Source organism: Aythya fuligula, chromosome 8 (assembly GCF_009819795.1).
Source record: "Aythya fuligula isolate bAytFul2 chromosome 8, bAytFul2.pri, whole genome shotgun sequence".
NCBI lineage: Eukaryota > Metazoa > Chordata > Aves > Anseriformes > Anatidae > Aythya > Aythya fuligula.
Genome location: NC_045566.1, coordinates 17169014 through 17189295, shown reverse-complemented (window position 1 = coordinate 17189295; position 20282 = coordinate 17169014). Strand labels below are relative to the sequence as shown.

Sequence of the window (20282 nt, the reverse complement as noted above, 5' to 3'; positions counted from 1 at the left end):
AGCCCCTAACACCTCTCACTCTCACTACCAGAGCAGTGCATTTCAACACAGAGCAGTATCAAGAAAAGCTGGACTTGCTTACTGAGACTGCAGATCCAATGTTGCACTTCAGGTTAGGGGTGGGGGGTATTTTGGAAGAAAAGATGAATCTTCTCTAGTTTTCCATGGTACTATCCCTAAGAACACGATACTTAAACTTGGAAAGCTAAGAATAGAAAGAGATGAAGGCCAGTATAGGACTAAAACCCCTCCATTATTTGACTGTCCGTCCTTGGGGCACACCTCTAGACTCAGAATAACAGTGAGCACATAGCAATCCCCTGGTCAAACTCTAAACTGAATTCCTGGTATTCAGAGCACTTCAGTTAATGTGTCTGCACAAGCTAACAAACCATTTGACATTTTAAACATTTAATACTAGTGAGACAAAGTCAAACTCAAGTGTTTGCTTTTCCTGAAACTGGAAAATGTTGACACAGTTCCAATACCTTTCACACAGCAGCTGACAAAAATCTGTGATATACTGTCTGTCAGCTAGTCAAACTACGAATACTTGAAAAGATTGTTTACTTTGCTCAAAGAAGAAATTTCAGATACTTTTCTTACAAATGTTTGCATACAAGCCTTTCAAAGCACCTCCCTCACGTTACTCCTCTGTATAGCTCAAAACAGAACTAGCTGCTCATGTTTACACCGTGTGTCAAGTCTTGGTGGATCTTACAGCATTTTGTAAATGAGACAATACAGCATTTTCCCTGCACGCTCCCCCTTTACTCTCAAGTTCTACCACCAGTATCACAGGAAAAAAAGGTTAGGAATCTCTTTCAATTATCTCTGTAAAGAAAAGGATGGTTGCAACATCCTAACCAAGAATCTTTGTGCACACAATTTCTGGGGGCGGAATATAACAGCTGCTGGTACTGGTACTCCAAAGCACAGACTGAAAGAAGCAAATGTGATACCTTATTCACCAGAAGGATTTTGGTAGATAAAATATGAAACAGTGCTCAGCTAGGACTTGAATAAGTATTGATGTTACTTGAGTACATTGTGTGACTAAAAGGATGTTCCTCATCTCAAATTTACCACTCGCTATAAGAAGGCTGTTTCTCTGCAAACTTTGCCTTGCACAGAATCAGTGATATCAGGCTGTTGGTTTTTTTGTTCGTTAGTTTGTTTTTAATATACTCATTCTGCAGTGAGAAGAATGTGCATGGCTGTAAAAAAGAAGATGGAGGGATATATAGGCACAGTCTTCAACTACTGAGAGGGCCATTTTAGAGAATATGATCTCTGAGCACAAAGGATGAGAGCCCATGGTTGTAATATCCATCATGGGAAATTCCAACTAGATCATTACGCAAACTATTTTCCTAGTGAGAGCAATTAACCACTGAACAGGCTGCCCACAGAGCTTGTGAAATCTCTGTCCTTAGAGCCATTCAGTGTTTGATTGGACAAGTCCCTGGGAAATGTGATCAAACTTGGAAGTTAGCTCTGCTATGAGCTGAAAGCTGAACTAGGTAACTTCCAGAGGTCTCTTCAACCCAAACAGTTTTGTGATTCTGCGAGTCAGATTATTCAGGTTAACCATTCTGAATTAGCTAATGTGGGAGATAGAAGACAACCTTGATTTCAAGCAGTTACATGAAAACCTGAGGTTGAATTCAAACTGCTGTGCTAAGCTCTGCTATCATCACTGCCACTTTGACTCAGCTCCAGTGTTTTCCTTATTCAAGGGCACTGATTTACACTTCTACATGGCATCTGGCAATGACTGACATCTCAGATTTCAATTTCTGCTTCTGTGGGCCACATCTATTCTGTAAATCCAACTGCTTGCAGGAACTAAATAAAACAAATCCCATGCTAGTATTCAAAACGGGTTTCCTGAGTAAACATCAAAGCATTTGTGTACATCAGTGAGAAAAAACATATTAATTAAACATATACTTAGAACTGGAAATACTTTTTATTGGTACTAAGTGTCATTTCTTTCTGTTAAACATCCCAGTACAACATGTTACCATATTTCAGCATGGAAGGATGAATTAGTACCCACCTGATACATCCAGAAATGTCTGTGCACGTCCAGTCCCTGCACTGCTAGTTGCAATACATTCATAGAAGCCTTCATCAGACAAGGAGACTTGGTCTATTTCCCAGCTCATGCTAGATGATTCTCTGAAGAAATGAAAAGGCATGTTTCAATAAATTTCTGAAGGAATAAAGAGAGATTTAGTTTCCTGACTGCAGGCAAAGATTTTCACAATAGGTTAGGTTACAGGAAAAAACAGATAAATCCAGTTTGATTCAGCAGAGAATCTATTAACTTTAGTTAAAGAAAAGATAAATACATTGTCAGTCATTATTAAGTCAGTATTAAAAAATGCAAGCTTTTGCAGAATGTTTCAGTTAAACTTCTACAAAGATGACTAACATACATGAACATGTGCCATACAGTAACTAAGACCACAGCATTTGCAGTCATTCACTCAGCTGATTGTACCTCATTGTTGCATTTACTACTCGAGAAGCAGTAGTTCTTCTCTCTCCTTAACACCCACCAGTTTCTACATGGAGCCAGTCACAGTACTGAACCCACAGCTCTTACTAGAAAAGTTAATGAGGGTTCATCTTCCCAGTGAAGAGCTTCTCATCAAATCTTTCTATTTGTAAACCCACTCTTAGGCTCATGGGGTGGGGAGGGTAGCACCTACCCTACTATCTGTTTCAAAGTGAATACATCCAGGCAGCTCTTCCTGCTTTTCCACCTGTAGGGACTACCTCCACTCTAAATATTTAAAATCCAGCAATGAAGTATCCATATGAATATGTCAACTTCAGAGGTACAGCCAGGAGAGCAGAAGTTATGACAAGCACCAACTACATTAACTCAATAATCTGCACATTGATTGCCTACCCACACAAAAATAAACAGTGCAACAACTATAAAGAGTGAATTGATAGATCCAGGACTAAAAACATAGAGCAAAATACAGAAGAGATATGAGCAAAGTGACAGAACATGAATTCAGAGAAATATGTGCAGTTTTTTTCCTACAAGTCGTGCAAGGTAAAGCTGATAGGTAATTAATATCATGCATCTGTCACATATAACATTAAAGTGGAGAAGGAAATAAATACATGACTGCATTGACTGGTGGGGGTCACATGCTTAAAAGCAGACACTCTTACAGCTCCTTAAAATTCAAAACCACATTTTTTTGTTTCGTAACAAATCGTGCAACAAGCACATGGACAATGACATAACGGAGCAAAGCAGGGGTTTGCGCAGTGCCCCAGCGCTCCCTGGGGCCAGTTGCTATGGTTTACAAACAAAACCAAGGAACACAAATATATCCACCATGGCTTGTCAAGTAATTTCCATGTTATGGGAAAACACTGAATTAGTGACCCCTTGGTCTCCATTTTGCTTGTCAGAATATGGTGATTTATCATCCCTTAGCAGATGCAGAAAGAAAGAGAAAGTGACTTGGAAAACCTAAGGAAATCAGTGGTGACCTTAAATGGCTTCCTGGTTATTCTTCTTCCTTTATATTGATTCTAGATAACCTAGTATATCATATGTCAAATCTATGACATTTAACAGTGCTATGCTGGCAAATGGAAATGGCAGCAACCACAAACGCTAAGGATTAAAACACTATTTCTTCCAAGTGAAAAGTGAGAAACTTCTTCAAGGAAAGTATATTAAAAGTGAAGTTATGCAATCCCATCCTTCTTTATTCCCAACTTTTGCTATATACCAGATGTAGAACACGGAAACCCTGAGAATGGAAGCATACAAGGAGTCCAGAGTGGAGAAGCTGAACACAGGACAGGGGGTCTGTTAATAAATACGTATAGAAATACAACAGCAGCGATGAGTAACATACACCTCAATGTTTCTGCTGCACAATTCAGCGGTAACTATGCACAACTCCTTGCAGTATGTCTTACAGCGATAAGTCAGCACCTTTCACAGCAGCAAGTTATTTATATACCCAAACCATTTTATTTTCTCCACATACACAGTATATGTAATTAGCTGGTCAAGCTGCTTATCTTTCAGAAAATACAACCTAGCCAAGCTGCAGAGTCTGAAGACCAAATCATATCCTGGTTTTTGGTTACTGTAAAAGCCATTGGCAGGGAGCACAGTGATAATTCATATCATATTGAACTTCAGCACTTGGTCACCCCAAATGACACCTTGTCACCAAAACAAAAAAATCAAATTCATCCAGTGCAGAGTGATAATACAACTCAGTTCTGAGTCCAACTAGTAAACTGGACAAACCCCATACAGAACCTCACTAATAAAATGCAGACAAGACAAATTATATCCTGTTTACCTGCGATCAATAACATTTGGCTTGAGAAATATTTTGTTAAATTAACTCAAGTGATCTATTCATTCCTCTGTTCTGTGATAAGAGAAAGAAAAATGAGTCCTGATCATGAAGGTGCTGGATATGTGAAAAGCAGGGAGAAGATGTGGGTGGTTTGATAACTAAAGAATGGAAAAAATTACAGAGCTACCAAAGTATGTACCAGAGTTGAGTAAACGTAAATGGTACATCATTAAACAAAACAAAAACAGAAGAGCTGCAGCATTTTACACTGCCAACAGCATAAAAGGAAGTTTCAGAGTTTATCTATTTAGTCATCATGTACTTGTTATTGAATGTTAGAACTTTGTCTTCAGTTTTCTCCTGAAATGCTTCAGGCTTTACAAGAGGCTAATGGAGGCTGCTGATGTTTTTTTCTAGTATACATTTCCTTTTGTTTTCAACTAGCAGAATCATAAGAAAGACTTTGAGTCTATTCACTTGATTTTATTTATTTTTTATTCCTACTGCATTCTACAGCGAAAGAGTAGTCCATTTTCCATACAGTAATCTGAAGAGATTTGTGATAGATTCAGTGTAAGGTTTCCTCTTTTGGGGGATTTTCTAAAGAGGATAATTTTCTAGGATAGGTCATAGATCACATATCAAAGGGATCCATGAAAGACAAATTGAAATAAAAAGTAAATTCCTTTATACTACATAGTCATCTATATATAATTGCAGAAGTGTCTTGGGAGCAAGGTAGTTACTGATCTATTTTACAGAACTTTTAAATATATATATTAAAAAGCATTTGCCTTCTAAACACAGCTTATGGTAATTTAAGAGCACACTTTTGAGGGGATTTTTGACCAAAACAATATCTCTCCATCTATACAGATGGTGTACTCCCTCGTTAAACATGCATATTTACTATAAATCTCTCCATAGAATACAGCTTCCCTAACAATTTTCACCAAAAATAAAAGAACATAAGTAATAGGATATAAAGTATAACAGTAAATAGAAATCATAGGATACAAATAGGATTGGGAAAAAAAAAGTCACTACTTACTTGAAGAACTGATCCTCTCCTAGTTTTACTCCATTTTTAGTAAAACGCTGAGTAAAAGGTATAAGACTTTCTACATGGCAAGGAACAGACCCTGGCTGTAAGTAATACCCTGGAGTCTTGCTGGGCATTGTAACTTTTGGAGCATCTGAAGAAAGGAAACATTTCCCAACAGATTATTAACAGCTACTAACATACCTCGTCTTTTCCTATTATTAAAAGGAAAATCACTTTCTGTTTTTATTATATGTTAAGCATAACAATTAACTTGTTCTTCAAAACTCTGAAAAATGACTTTGGAATAAAATGGAAAACACAGAAAGTACTTCTATAAAACAGGAAAAAAAAAGATGAGATATCAATTTTAACTAAATCAGATATGACAAATTTACATTACACTGAAGTTCACATCTCTTACCAGGAGTAATACTAGAAAATGAAACGCTTGAAACTCTCTGAAAAAGATAATCATCCTTGTCATAGCCAATTATTTTAACAAAAAAAGCTTCATCTGGTGGAATAAAGTCAGAAATATTCCATAGTCCATAGGGCTTTCTGTCAGGATAGTATTTCACAGGCAAGGTCTTAAGAAGTTCCCCTGTAATACTCAGAAGTTCCAGTCGGTCTACTCTAGCTGGAAGAAGGATTCCTGTGGTATTTAGCAGCACGAAGGTAGGAATCCCTAGAAAAATAGAAACACGCTATTTCAAGTGTGTGTTGTTTAATTAAAAAAAAAAAAAAAAAAAAAAAAAAAAAAGATTAAATGCCATATGTTTGGCCCACCATCCCATAAATGCACCATTCAGTTTCAACCTTTACTTACCAAGTAACAGGAAACTAAACTGTTCTAAATTATGCTCTGCATATTAGCTGTCAAGAGACACAGCACTGATTAGGGCTGAAATTACTGACTTCCAACAGGTGTTTCTGAAATAGCAGCCACTTCATTAACTCCCCACCATGCCACAAAGAGAAAAGCTTTTTCTTAGTGTCCAAAAGTTAACAGAAACAGAGTTGCAATTTTGAGGCATTTCATAGCAAAAATGCCAGGATTTATGGGACATTAAAAATAAAAACCACAGAGCTAACACAAAAATACATGGCAATATGATGAGAGAATAACGTTGGCTGTTCTCACACATTCAAAGCCCTAAGAACAAGAAGGCAGTGGCCTCAAAATTATCACAGTTTGCCACAGAGATCATCCTAGAGTTCTACTTGATTCTGGCGGCCTCAACATACTCTCAAAAGAGGTTACTGCTTAGCATAGAATAAAATGGAAACAAACCTTGCACTGGCCTGCTGGATGTTTTCTTAAAGTCTAATGTTGGCTTCTTAGAAAACCCAGCTCGAAAATCAATAGTGCTGAGACCTGTGATCCGAACAGAGTGCCTTCCACTGCTCGATGTCTGAAAAAGCAAGTTGAAAATCACAGGCACCATGAGCAGTTCAGAACCATGAGCAGTTCAGAAGTTTCTGAACCATCCACCAAGTTCAGTAGATAGAATTCAGCTTTCATTAAAAACAAGACAGAATGGAGGCCTACATCAAAAGTTATACATAAGAAGGCCATAATAATGCTTCACTTTTAGATAAGGCACCTGACAGCTGCAGTGTCTGCAAAAAGAGCCAATTGATTTGTCTCTGAGGTACACAAGTCCAACAATTACTTGTACCATGTCAGTGATGGTAATTGGAAAACATGTCTGGAAGTTAACATTTTGGCTACTTGGAAAGTATATTACAAAACAGGAAATTAAACCTAAGTCAAAAGGAAAAGTCAGTGTAAATTTTTCGCTTTTGTACAGAAATAACAATTTATGTCCAGTGCTACAAAAATTTATAGCACCTTTTCTATTTAATAATAAGATCATTTTTTTTTAAACATACACATAATCAATCTTATCTGTGAGGCATATGCAAACATTGCAGGCTTTGCATATCCTGAGGTAAGCTGCATGTACAGACCAGTCTCATTCAATACTGCACATTAAAGTTCCTCTCCTTCCTGGTCAAGATCTCCGTTGGAAAGCAGAGGTTGCAGAAGTACTTCTTGCTCCTCATCCTGCCTGTCCCTACCCTGCCTTAAGCTCATTCCAGTTCTATCAGCAAAACCCCAGAGCACAAAGCACTCCCAGCCAGCCACTCTTGCACAGTGCCGACCACTCTGTGAAAAGCCTTTGTTTGATGTTGTCTGGGGGTACAGCGACTTCCATGCAAGTCCTCAATTCTGCAATTTTTGATTCGCCTTCTTTGAGCTACCTTCTGTCACTGCATGCTGAGAAGGAAAAGGCTGCCTACTGCCTGCCCAGAGTGCCCAGAAGCCCAGGGGCTTTTGTCCTCCCCTACTTCCACGCCACTCAGGTATTAGGGAAAACCGCTGTACTGCACTGAGCACACTTGTTAGACTCTACAGACACCTAACACTGACAAACCCACGGATAATTTCAACCAGAACAGTAGGAAAAGACGTGAAAGGCTGTGAAGTGTGATGTCTACAATGCCAATATCTCATCTGAATTTAGTAGAACCTACTCTGATTTTTTCTTCTGAGACAATGCAACCTATGAGACACACAACGTAAAGAAAATCAATATCAAAGTGACATCCTTCCATTAAGATTTATCTAGATAGAGTATTACCTGATCTAACCTAAAAATACATAATTCCTTCAGTTAGCAAGCATCTCCAACACAGCCACACGTTACTATTAAATTAGGCAGTTGTTTCTTATAACTAACTGCCAGGGGAGAGCTGTTCAGATGCTATGACAAATTGCTGTTTATGTGATTAAAACAACCTATTTGCTTCTATTTGGTTGGCCTTTCACCTCAGAAAAAAACTATCTTTAAGGCCTTCTTCTATACAAACCAGCTGTTAACAATACAAAGAAATATTTAAGTGAAGTGTGTGAAACTCATGTTAGCAAGCATTAATTAGCAGTTAAAATTTTGTTAGATACAGTGACAAAATTATTTTTTATAGCCTTATGCATCTGTATTAGGAATATACATTGCAATTAAACATTTCAGAAGGCTTTTCCTTGCACTCTTAAAATCTTAAGGCAAATGAAAAAAGCCAGCGTAAACAACCCAAGGAAAAATAATCCATTGGGAAATTATTTCTCTTTAGGAATTATTCAGACTTTTGGATACTTGTGAAGTTTTAAGGCAACAATAACCGTATCAAATATTACCATTTATTAACAATAAATGCATCTAGCATTTTTGTAACTAGAAGCTGGCAGTGCTATGCAAACACCTAAGAATAAACTTCATCCCAAAGCACTGCTTTCCAATTAGTAATTTTCTATTTTCAGTAATATGTAGTTTATCAAGGATCGCTGGAATTGTACATTAGTGTTTCTCCTCCCAGGCTGGATGACTGAAATAAGAATAAACAGATATATGAACAGTTCCAGCACAATACAAAAAACAAACACATATTTTTCAAATGAGTCAGGAAAAAATGCCTTCTTGTCTGGTAAACAACAGAAAATAAAAACTGCCCCAAATGCATCCATAAACATGTTTGAAAAGTGCACAGTTTTGTTTGTTTGTTTGTTTTTTAAAGTAACAAAAAGCACTCATTTTTATATTTGTTTCACACAACTGAAAAAAATCAAGCTACAATGGCTAAATAATTTTTAATTGCATAGTTATATTTATGTATTTATATTTACAATGATGGAGATATGCAGCTGAATTAGGCTTTAAGGAATGCACTCATTAAGCAGAAATTTTCTGGACTCATTTGTCATTACACTCCTTTGAACCAGCTGCATTTGGCTACAAAGTTGACTTGATCACAAGTTTTTTCTGCTGATTCCTCACTGCTTTTTCTCTTCCTTTCTCAATCACAAAGATGATCATTTAACCCTAACCAGGAGGGTAGATTTTGTGGCATGGTTCAGCTAGAAGAGTCGCATCCTACTGCTTAACAACAGACTTCAAGGAAGGCTGGTGACTTCCCACTTCTGCCTCTCCCCCCCAGACTCACCTGCATCACCCCCTTACCTTTTCAACTGGAAACACCTTCCCAACCTACTTTAAAGAATCTTTTGAGTCAGCAGACAGGACTTTGTGGGAGGGATTTAGCAAAAATAAATTGATGCTCCCTCTTCTATTAAATTACTCAGACTGTTCTGTTGAGGGCTATCTGATGGTAGGTAATTCAGCAGCGTGACCAGCTTGTCTCGATGTTACACAGTGAGCATTTAAATGTGGCATGCTCTTCTCTCAGCAGCTTCTAGAACCCAGAAATTTGGGTGGCACCATGCAGGCACACACAAGTTGGAGGTCTCTTCCAACCTTGACAATTCTGAGATTGTATGACTTGGCTCAGCTCCCAAAGAAGCCTCAGAGCCTCAATGGCCAATCAGGGCCAGGAAGAGACCCCAGAGCTCTCTGCACTCTGCTTCTCTGTAGGGCATGGAATGTTTATTAAATTGCATGTTTCTCCTAAAAGACTACAAGCTATAGAGCTGAGCTGTGAGACCTAAGGCTCCGACTGCAGAAGTTTGCTCAGTACTCAGTATACCTGATGTTACAAAGTCCAGCAGGACCCAAACCATTTTTTTTTTTTTTTTTTTTGCAGATCACCAGGGTGTCTCCGTACCATTTTTTTCAGCATTTCCAGTCCTGGCAGCATACAAACATCCAATGAGTTCTCTATACAACTCAGCACTTGAGTATTACTGCTAGTCATGTTGATCTTACCTTCTTAATGTTTCCACATCTTTTGGGATTCATTCTGTAACTGAATGTGCTAAGATACCACGCACATGAACAAACTGATTTACAATTACGTAGGACTCAAATAATTTACTGAGAATGAGTTTGAATTAAATGTAGATTTGCTGACTTTGTGAACCCAATAGCAAAAATCTTTGGCCTACAAAGTACATATCATCTCCCCCTTACAGCCCTCTAGACTTTGTGCACAGCAAAGCCTCTCAGTGCCCCTGATCTCTACAGTCTCTGCTCACTAGACATCAAAAAATTCAGTATTCACTTCATCTTTTTTCCATCCAAAGAATTTGACCTAAACCAGTAACTTTTAGTATGTTAACATCTCATTAAGAATTTCATGCTACTGCCTTCAAAATATATCACATATAGTTCAAAAAGGACATTTAATGTAACACAATCTCATCTGTGGGTATCTATGATAAGAATATATAGTAAATCATTACACAACTCTCTTGTAAACTCTGGGATAAGTCATACACAATTTCTACAGTAACTATACCTTAATTGTCCATGTTCCAGGCTCTGGGTCTTTGACGTTTACTACCTTTGCAGAGTTGTGGATATTTAGCAGTTCATTCAGTCCTGATCCTTTACTGATCTGCTTACCTAAAAAACAAACAAACAAAAAGAATCAAACAGAGAGTAAATACAGTACTGCCTAAAAAAAGAGTAAATGTAATATTTTTCTTCGTGTCTGATGTACAGTTGATATTTGATTTACTATTCAGTTGAGTCGATGACATTTGCAACACTCAAAACCCCCTGTAAGTTCTTGCAGGGAATAGAACACTAAAAATGCTCCTTTATTTTCACTCTTTTCATTCACGTGGGAGCCTTAATACAGCCTTCAGCATTACAGTTGCTGGGTTTCCTTACAGCTGTAAGTAAAGCAAGTTCTATTCACAGACAGTACTCAGCTCCCAGTGAAAGAAGGCAGCACAGAAGCAATCTCCTTCAAAGGGGATCCTAGAAGACACTTACCCTAACCCATATGGCAGCTGCCAGCCCTCTCACTGGTCCATCCTGCAGACCTGTTCCAAGCTGGATAAATCCCACAATGGATAAAATCCACAAGTAAAAATATTGATAAGCAAGGTACTCTTGGTAGACAAGAATTAGCCTGTGACTAACAACAGCAGGAATGCTTATAAGGTCCTCACAGAAGATTTAGCCTGTTAGACATCACAGACCTTGACAGAAGTTAAGTTTTCATAACGGACCATACCACACTTAATGTGTACACCTTTCCATGCAAATATACAGATGGTTCTATGTAGGAACAGGTTCCCTGTAGAGGAATTTTTCTCCCCCAAGGCTGACTGAGGAGTACGATCATCAATCAAAACAGGTCTGGATGTTTCAGAGCGCTGAAGCTTAAGTTATGGATGGGATGTTCCAGTGTCAATTTTTAAAAGCTTTAAGACAAGCCTCCACTACATTCAGTTAAACTACATAGATTTAGATGCATGGAGCTAACCTACGAGAAAGGAAAGCAGACAGATGGGGTCAAAGCTTCAGCTGAGCCTCAGAGTTGCACCCAGGATTGTGTGTTATTGTGATTTGAAGGGACACTGAGTAAATCTTTCTTGTAAAGAAAGAAGAATGCCTTAGTGGAGGACACCCAGATTGTATTGCTGGGAAATAATCCCGTGCATAGAATATTTTCAAGATACTATAACTTATGCTATATCCTCAGCCAAAAATCATTCAAGGAATACAAAGTATGATTTAAATTCATTTCTGGGGGGCTGGCTCCAGGTTCCTAAGGCATCAACATAACAACAAACAATAACAATAAACAGTAGATTTGTTGAAAATACTTTCAACTACAAATTAGCACCCAAATACGTGATTCTCCTTCCCCACTACACGCTGTTCAGCTACAGATGCAGCATGAGAGAGGATTTGATTCTGAATGCTCTCTTAGTTCAATGAATGTGGAGCTTGCTTTAGCACTCACTGCATAAAAACAACCATCATATGCGATCCATTAACAATGGTTCAATGAGTATACAAATATAGGATATGAAAAGCAAAAGAAGTAGCCAGAAATTTGGAATGCAAGGACAAATACCAAGAAAGCAGAAGGAGGTAAGAAGTAGTCAGAATAGGGAGGATTTCCGGGTTCCAAGTGATTCTGTATTAAAAAAAAATACATAATAATAATAAAAAATAATTATATATATATATAATTTCAGGAGATATATATATATATATATAAAATATATTTAAATATATTTATATATATATTTATATTTTTATATATATAAATATTTTATATATATATATATATATATATATCCTGAAATCTTGGTACTGCCTTTCAAAATTGGAAACACATTCATGGATCACATAAATATGGTCTTCCCTGTTTGAAGGCAGTAGGGATTATTTGTCTTTTTCATTCACTTTAATGGTATCATAAAAAAAAAAAAAAAAAAAAAAAACACAAAAAACACAAACTACTTCACCTAATGAATCACGAATCTCAATTGCTGGTGAAGGACCACTCAAGGACACTGTAACCTCTTTTAGACTTGGATCAAAAGGGATCTGCCAAGTATTTACAGCCATGGTCAAATGGTCTGTAGACAAGAGATGCACTTTGGAGGCTTGAACTGCTTCTTCGACCCATTTCAACACCTATGAAAGAAAGTAACCGTCATTATTCTGTTGAAGTATCACAGAATCATAGAATAGCCTGGGTTGAAAAGGACCTTACAGATCAGCTAGTTTCAACCCCCCTGCTCTGTGCAGGGTTGCCAACCACTAGAGCAGGCTGCCCAGAGCTGCATCCAGCCTGGCCTTGAATGCCTCCAGGAAGGGGGCACCCACAACCTCTCTAGGCAACCTGTTCCACTGCCTTACCACCCTCTGAAAGAAAAATTTTCTCCTAATATCTAACCTAAATCTCCCCTGTCTTAGTTTAAAACCATTCCCCCTTGTCCTATCACTACCAACACATGTAAACAGGCATTCACCCTCCTGTTCATACACTCCCTTCAAGTTGTGGAAGGCTGCAATGAGGTCTCCCCAGAGACTTCTCTTCTCCAAGCTAAACAAGCCCAGTTCCTTCAACCTTTCTTCAGAGGAGAGGTGCTCCAGTCTTTGATCATCTTAGTGGCCCTCCTCTGGACCTGTTCCAAGAGCTCCAAATCCTTCTTGTGCTGGGGCTCCAGGCAGGCCTGCACGCAGTATTCCAGGTGGGGTCTCACAAGCGCAGAGTAGAGGGGGACAATCACCTCCCTCTCCCTGCTGGCCACCTCTTTTTAATGCAGCCCAGGACATAGTTGGCCTTCTGAGCTGCAAGGGCTCACTGCCAGCTCAGGTCCAGCTTCTCATCCAGAACTGTCAATAATATTTGTCAATATTATTAATAATAATTTGTCAATATAATAATATTTGTACTGTCAATAATATTTGTTATTGTTTTATGTTGAAGTACTGTCCCTACTGTCTTGTAGAGATTCCATGTTAATTTGTTGTAATACCCCCAACTTTCACCTAGGTTGTTTTGTTTTTTAAATCATTGGACATCACACAGCTACCACATCACACTCAGCAAAAAGACTGATAAAGCCTAATACAGTGATAATATATTAATTGCAATGAAGATATTCTACAGACAGTGTAAACAGGATTTGCACTCATATCAGCAGGACGCAATAGCACAGGAATCCAAAAAGAACTGACATTATATCACCTCTGCACTTGGAATACATAGGAAAAAGCACCAACACCAAGCGAAGGCACACTTCTGTTTCTACTTCAACTGCTCACATCAAGAACACACACACATAATATGACAAAACAGATCACCTGTAAAAATAACAAACATTATTGCAAACCTACTGAGGGTGCACTCAATCCCCAAATACCACACAATTTTCACAGAAGATATTAGTGAAGGCAAGATCAACATGGTGTTGAAAAGGATTAAAGAAAAATCTCTACAGAGCATTCACACTTACACCGTAGCATTATATTTTCAAATAGACATTAGCAATACAAATGCAAATACAAATTCTGGTCATACCCTACTAATTACCTGAAGCAAGAAGGAAAGTTCCCTTATTCAGGCAAGTTGACTAATCACCATCCATGGACTTCGTTGCTTTTTGTTTGATTGTTTATTTTTAAATCTAAAGCACCTAATACAAAGTACTGTTAGACATGGAATGCAGGACAGAATGGAGAACAATGCTGTGGAAAATAAAGTTCTGTGACTAAAACTGAATTTGTGCTTTACAGAATTTTAATCTTTAACTATACTGTTTTTAATCAACAATTATCAACTAAAAATTCAAAACAGATGTACATCATCACCTAACCTCTCTGTGAGGAAAGCTGGTTCCACAGCAGGCCCGCCAGCCAAGATGGCGGCGCCTTTGTGAAGGCCTCCTTTGGAAGGGAGAATGCTGCACAGTGCTGAGGAAAAGAAAGGGAGAAACAGCCCTGCAGCACAACGGTGACTGCACAAGATTTTGAACCGAACAATAAGCTAACCTGGATGTGTCATGTACCAGCAATGGAGGGCTCTCAGCAGTGTATTTGTTCATACAGTTTATACTACAAATGCCCAGGAACCTTTGCATCTTTGTGCATATGTAAAAGAATTTTAAATAAAGGTCATCATCCAAAAAACATGTGAAGTGGTGGAGGCATGTTTTCATAAATTATTATCCCCATACTACCAGGGATGCCTCACCTGAGACATGCTGAATGCTCCCAGTGCAACGCGAAGCGAAACAGCATTGGCCATGTAACAACAGCGCTGTGTATACTCCACACAAGGGTCTGCGTTAGCAAGGAACTTAAGTGTACTTTAAAAAGAACATACAAAAATGAGAGTAAAATCAACTATGCTACTCAAAGCCTCTGAAGTAACAGTACCCAAGGGAGAAAGATCATTTCTGTAACAGCTAGTGATATCAGCTATTCAGCAACTGTTTACTTTAGATGAGCTGTTGAATGCCGAAACAGAAACAACAAGGCTTCAAAAAGATCCAGCTAACCTTACATTTTACTTTTAAAAATTATATGTTTGGCTCCAAAAATGCTTCCCAAAGTGATTTCAATCTGCTCTACTTACATTACACACTGAGATGACTGTGCCACTTGTTTGTGGCAGGTATATGGAAAGGATTCTAGTTAATTCCAGGATCTTACCTTCACAGGAAAGTTTTTAAACAAATTGTAAAATTTAATTAACCTACATGAATTTTCAGAAGAAAGGAATTTTCCAGTCTAGCTTAAATGTGTTTCATATTAAGCAAAATAAATCAGGTCACAAGGTAAACTTCTGCATCCTTGTAGAAGTTTTACCAATAAGTAAGGCACACTGTTATTTATACACAAAATTCTTTCAAAACTCAGAAGGATTAATGTTATATTCTTGAAAAATTTCTCAAACAAGACTGCAACATTTATATGATAGAGAAGAAAAAAAAAAAAGTCTGATTCACAAGGTATTAATTTAAACAAAGTTAGGTAACAATTTTAGTTCCCCAGAATGCATTTTTTTACGCTCCTCCTCATGATCGCTGCCTAATCCCCAATCCTGACCACCAACTTGATAGGTCTTAGCCTGAGCAGGAACTGCAGCAAGTGACAGGGTTAAGATGGCAACCCACCCATTGACTTAGACCAGGTCCTTCGCTTAGTTCTCACATTTGTAAAGAATTGGAAGGTCCGAACCATCAGCACTTAGCTCACTCCCATTCACTAACCTTGTGAGATGATTCTCTGCAACTTGTTCTGTTTTCTAATAAAATCATTATTTCACAATAAAAATAAACTAGAATTTGATTTCTTCCTAGCGCAGCACAGCAATAACTACAAGGCTTTCCCAACAGGCTGCTTTGCAACAATCTTACTCGCTGGGACGAACCCTGAAATGCCTTTTGTCAGCAATTCTCCCTTCCCTTCCTCTCCTTGCCCCCACCCCCATCTCCCAAAAAACACAACCAACCAACTTTTTTGTATTATTAATTAATCATAATTAATTTTTAGTTGTATTAATTGAAACTTTTTTTTTTCTTTTACAGACATAGCCACCTGTATTAAAAAGCAGATGGAAAGAACACACAATTCTACCTAGGTCAATCAGGAAACACTACTAAAGCTTGACAAACCATCTCTCCGCATTATAAACCAACACAAGATACCTGGCCAAGATTGGTCTAAACCATTTCTGCACCGAATAAGTGATTTACATGTAAGTTTGTTGGGATTACAAAGACAAAATTACTAATGGAGAACACATATGATCCCAGTGATCCCAAAGCACTTTGCTGGCCTTTGACTTAGCTATTGCTGCAGTCATGCTGAAAAACAGATTTTTGAAGGATCTGGATTTAAAACAACCCAAAGAGGGGGACGCCTTAAAGTGCAGTCACCAAAATTCCATAGCAAAGAGCTTCAACAAAAGAATTTACTGAAAGACATATCCATCCAGATTTAAAACAAAGAGCCTGTGTTTTTTTTCCCCTCCCATTATTTCTCTTAGACTACTACATCCTATTAATTACCTTTAGAAAAGATCTCACTTTTATACAGCACAGCTCGCTTCAAGCCACTATAGTACTATGTTACAGCTTGTAAAATTATGGGGGGCAAGTGGGAAGGTTCTCCAGTGGGAAATTTATCAGCAGCATGCAACCATTTATTTCAAAACAAAAACCTAATCAAAACAAATATTTCTATGAGCCCCAGATATCCTTTTTGACAGAGAGGTGTGCTGAGCCATGGAAATCATTTCAAAAGCTCACATTTTTTTCCAAAGGTAAATTATATGAGGCCTTGTAGCCTATAAAAGTATTAGAAGAATAAAGAACACTTTCAAATTAGAAAAGGTGTTTTCAGTAAACACAGTGAAATGAATCCAATCCTCTTCTACTCCCCTTTTGCTATCTGACAAAAAAGCAATTTCAGTTAACCATCAAGTCAATTCAGACAACGTTCTGCCACAAAATACCAACACCAATTCAAATAACACAGAGAAGAACCTACCCATCAGCCCAGCTCTGCGCATGTCCATTGCTGAAAAAGCTAGTATACTTGTAACTGTGATGCTACTCTGGTTATTCTAAGAAAAGCTGCTGGTCTTTGGATAAAAAACATATCTAGCATTAAAATGGTTCTGTTTCAGCTTCTTCTGAGCCATTCTTCTTCAAACAACAGTCAGAGAGCACCTCTTGGGCATGTTCTGCAAAGACCAGGTATCAACTATTTTTGGCTGTGGAAGGGAACCGATTCTTTAGTTTTTGGCTTTCCTGTTAAGACAATCCAGCATAGTGCTCACTGCATTAAGCCATGCTGATTTTGGAAACTGAATGATGCATCTTACCAGAAATGGGAGTTGAGCATCCTTGATAAGACCCAGTAAATAGTTCATTCATACACAATCAAACTAGATCAGAAGTCTAATCTGAAGGGCCTATCTGTCTGAGTCCATTAGTAATGCAAAAATGCAGGTCCACAGGCTAGTTTCTGCAATGCTTTGTCAAAGTTCATATGATTGAACTACTATATGATCCTGGATGTCTGCATAAAAACAGAAATAAGTTTATACATATTTCCAAGACAACACATTTCAGAAGTTGTAAATCACAATGATTTGATTGATTTCCACAGTTGTATGCTGAATGTGATTGTTTATGTCATTTCTCAGTACATCTGGAAAAGTTTGGTAATAAACTTTATCTAACGAAGTGAGAGAGAGACGACATGTCTGACACAGAACATTTTGAACATACCGCCACCAGCACACAATAAAAATAGCATTGATCTAACAGCAGATGACCAAAATGAGTATGACCAAATCTTTCAGAAAATCTCAACACAGAATTAGCTATGTTCTCTTTCCACGACAATGGAAAATGACTTTTTCTCCATCTCTACCCTTCTCCCCTCTTCAACTCTCACTTTACAATTAAGAATGTTCATTAATCCATGTCCACCTAATGTCCACCTAATCCATTGCAAGGTTTAAGTTAGCACATAAATGTGATCATAAAACACTTATTTTTTTAAACAGTAAAACACACTGAAAGCCACCCCAAAAATACATTTTTAATATCTCTTTGCTTTCAGAAAGATTTAAAATGAGAGCTTCAGAGAAAAAAATAAAAAATAAAAATAAAAATAAAAATAAAAATAAAAATAAAAATAAAAATAAAAATAAAAATAAAAATAAAAATAAAAATAAAAATAAAAATAAAAATAAAAATAAAAATAAAAATAAAAATAAAAATAAAAATAAAAATAGTTGTATTTTTAGATCAATTTAAGTCAGCTGAGTTCAAATTAAGGGGATCTTCAACTGGATGGATGAGTACATGTTAACTTTTGGAATCACAGAATTGTCTAGGTTGGAAGAGACCTCAAGATCATCGAGTCCAAACTCTGACCTAACACTAAAAAGTCCTCCACTAAACTATATTGCTAAGTTCAGCATCTAAACATCTTTTAAAGACCTCCAGGGATGGTGACTCCACCACTTCCCTGGGCAGCCTGTTCCAATGCCTCACAACCCTCTCAGTAAAGAAGTTCTTGCCAATATCCAACCTAAAACACCCCGGCGCAACTTTAGCCCATTTCCTCTGATCCTGACACCAGGCACATGGGAGAATAGACCAACTGCCACCTTTCTACAGCCTCCTTTAATGTGCTTATAAAGAGCGATAAGGTCGCCCCTGAGCCACCTTTTCTCCAGGCTGAACAAGCCCAGCTCCCTCAGCCGCTCCTCGTAGGACTTGTTCTCCAGACCCCTCACCAGCTTCGTTGCCCTTCTCTGGACCCACTCAAGCACCTCCATGTCCTTCTTGTAGCGAGGGGCCCAAAACTGAACACAGTACTCGAGGTGCGGCCTCACCAGAGCCGAATACAGGGGGACAATCTAGACCTGCTGGCCACACTGCTTCTTATGCAAGCCAGGATGCCATTGGCCTTCTTGGCCACCTGAGCACACTGCTGGCTCATATTCAGCTGACTATCCACCAATACTCCCAGGTCCTTCTCCGACAGGCAGCTCTCCAACCACTCATCTCCCAGCCTGTAGCTCTGCTTGGGGTTATTGCGCCCCAGATGCAGGACCCGGTACTTGGCCTTGTTTAACTTCATACAGTTGGCCCCAGCTCATCAGTCAAGCCTATCCAGATCCTCCTGCAGAGCCTTCCTACCCTCAAGCAGATTGACACACGCACCTAACTTGGTGTCATCTGTGAACTTACTGCGGGTGCACTTGATGCCCTCATCCATATCATCGATAAAGATATTAAAGAGGACTAGCCCCAGTACCGAGCCCTGGGGAACGCCACTAGAACGCCGGTCCCCTGGGGACCGGCTTCCAGCTGGATTTGGCTCCATTCACCACGACTCTTAGGGCCCGGCTACCCAGCCAGTTTTTAACCCAATGAAGCATATGCCAGTCCAAGCCAAGAGCAGACAGTTTCTTGAGGAGAATGCTGTGGGAAACAGTGTCAAAAGCCTTGCTGAAGTCAAGGTAGACCACAACCACGGCCTTTCCCTCATCCACCAAGCGCATCACTTTGTCATAGAAGGAGATCAGGTTTGTCAAGCAGGACCTGCCTTTCATAAACCCATGCTGGCTGGGCCTGATCGCCTGCTTGCCCTGCAAGTGCTGCGTGATGACACTCAAGATAATCTGCTCCATGAGTTTCCCTGGCACTGAGGTCAAACTGACAGGCCTACAGTTTCCCGAGTCTGCCCTCCAGCCCTTCTTGTAGATGGGTGTCACATTTGCTAGCCGCCAGTCGACAAGGGGCTAGCAAACCCCCGATAGCCAGGACTTTTGATAAATGAAAGTAAGCGGCTTGGCCAGCTCCTCTGCCAGTTCTCTCGGTATCCTCGGGTTGATCCCATCTGGCCCCATCAACTTGCGTACATCCAAGTGCTGTAGCAGGTTGCCAGACATTTCCTCATGGATAGTGAGGGTCACATTCTGCTCCCCATCCCCTTCCACCAGTTCAGGGTACTAGGTATCCAGAGAGCAACTGGTTTTGCTGCTAGAGACTGAGGCAAAGAAGGCATTAAGCACCTCCGCCTTTTCCTCATCTTTTGTAACTAAGTTCCCCCCTGCATCCAGTAAAGGCCGGAGATTCT

General features: G+C 38.8%; 1 protein-coding gene across 1 annotated transcript in view; it reads right to left on the bottom strand.

The window, feature by feature from the left end:
* The window catches only part of HMCN1 (hemicentin 1), a 194130-nt gene that overhangs the window by 133025 nt on the left and 40823 nt on the right, over window positions 1-20282 (bottom strand). The window contains exons 5-10 of the mRNA XM_032192128.1: window positions 12629-12800; window positions 10657-10763; window positions 6695-6815; window positions 5825-6088; window positions 5410-5554; window positions 2063-2184 (exon numbers count right to left, since the gene is read on the bottom strand). Of these exons, the coding sequence (XP_032048019.1) occupies window positions 2063-2184; window positions 5410-5554; window positions 5825-6088; window positions 6695-6815; window positions 10657-10763; window positions 12629-12800 (931 nt within the window). The remainder of the gene's footprint in view (window positions 1-2062; window positions 2185-5409; window positions 5555-5824; window positions 6089-6694; window positions 6816-10656; window positions 10764-12628; window positions 12801-20282) is intronic.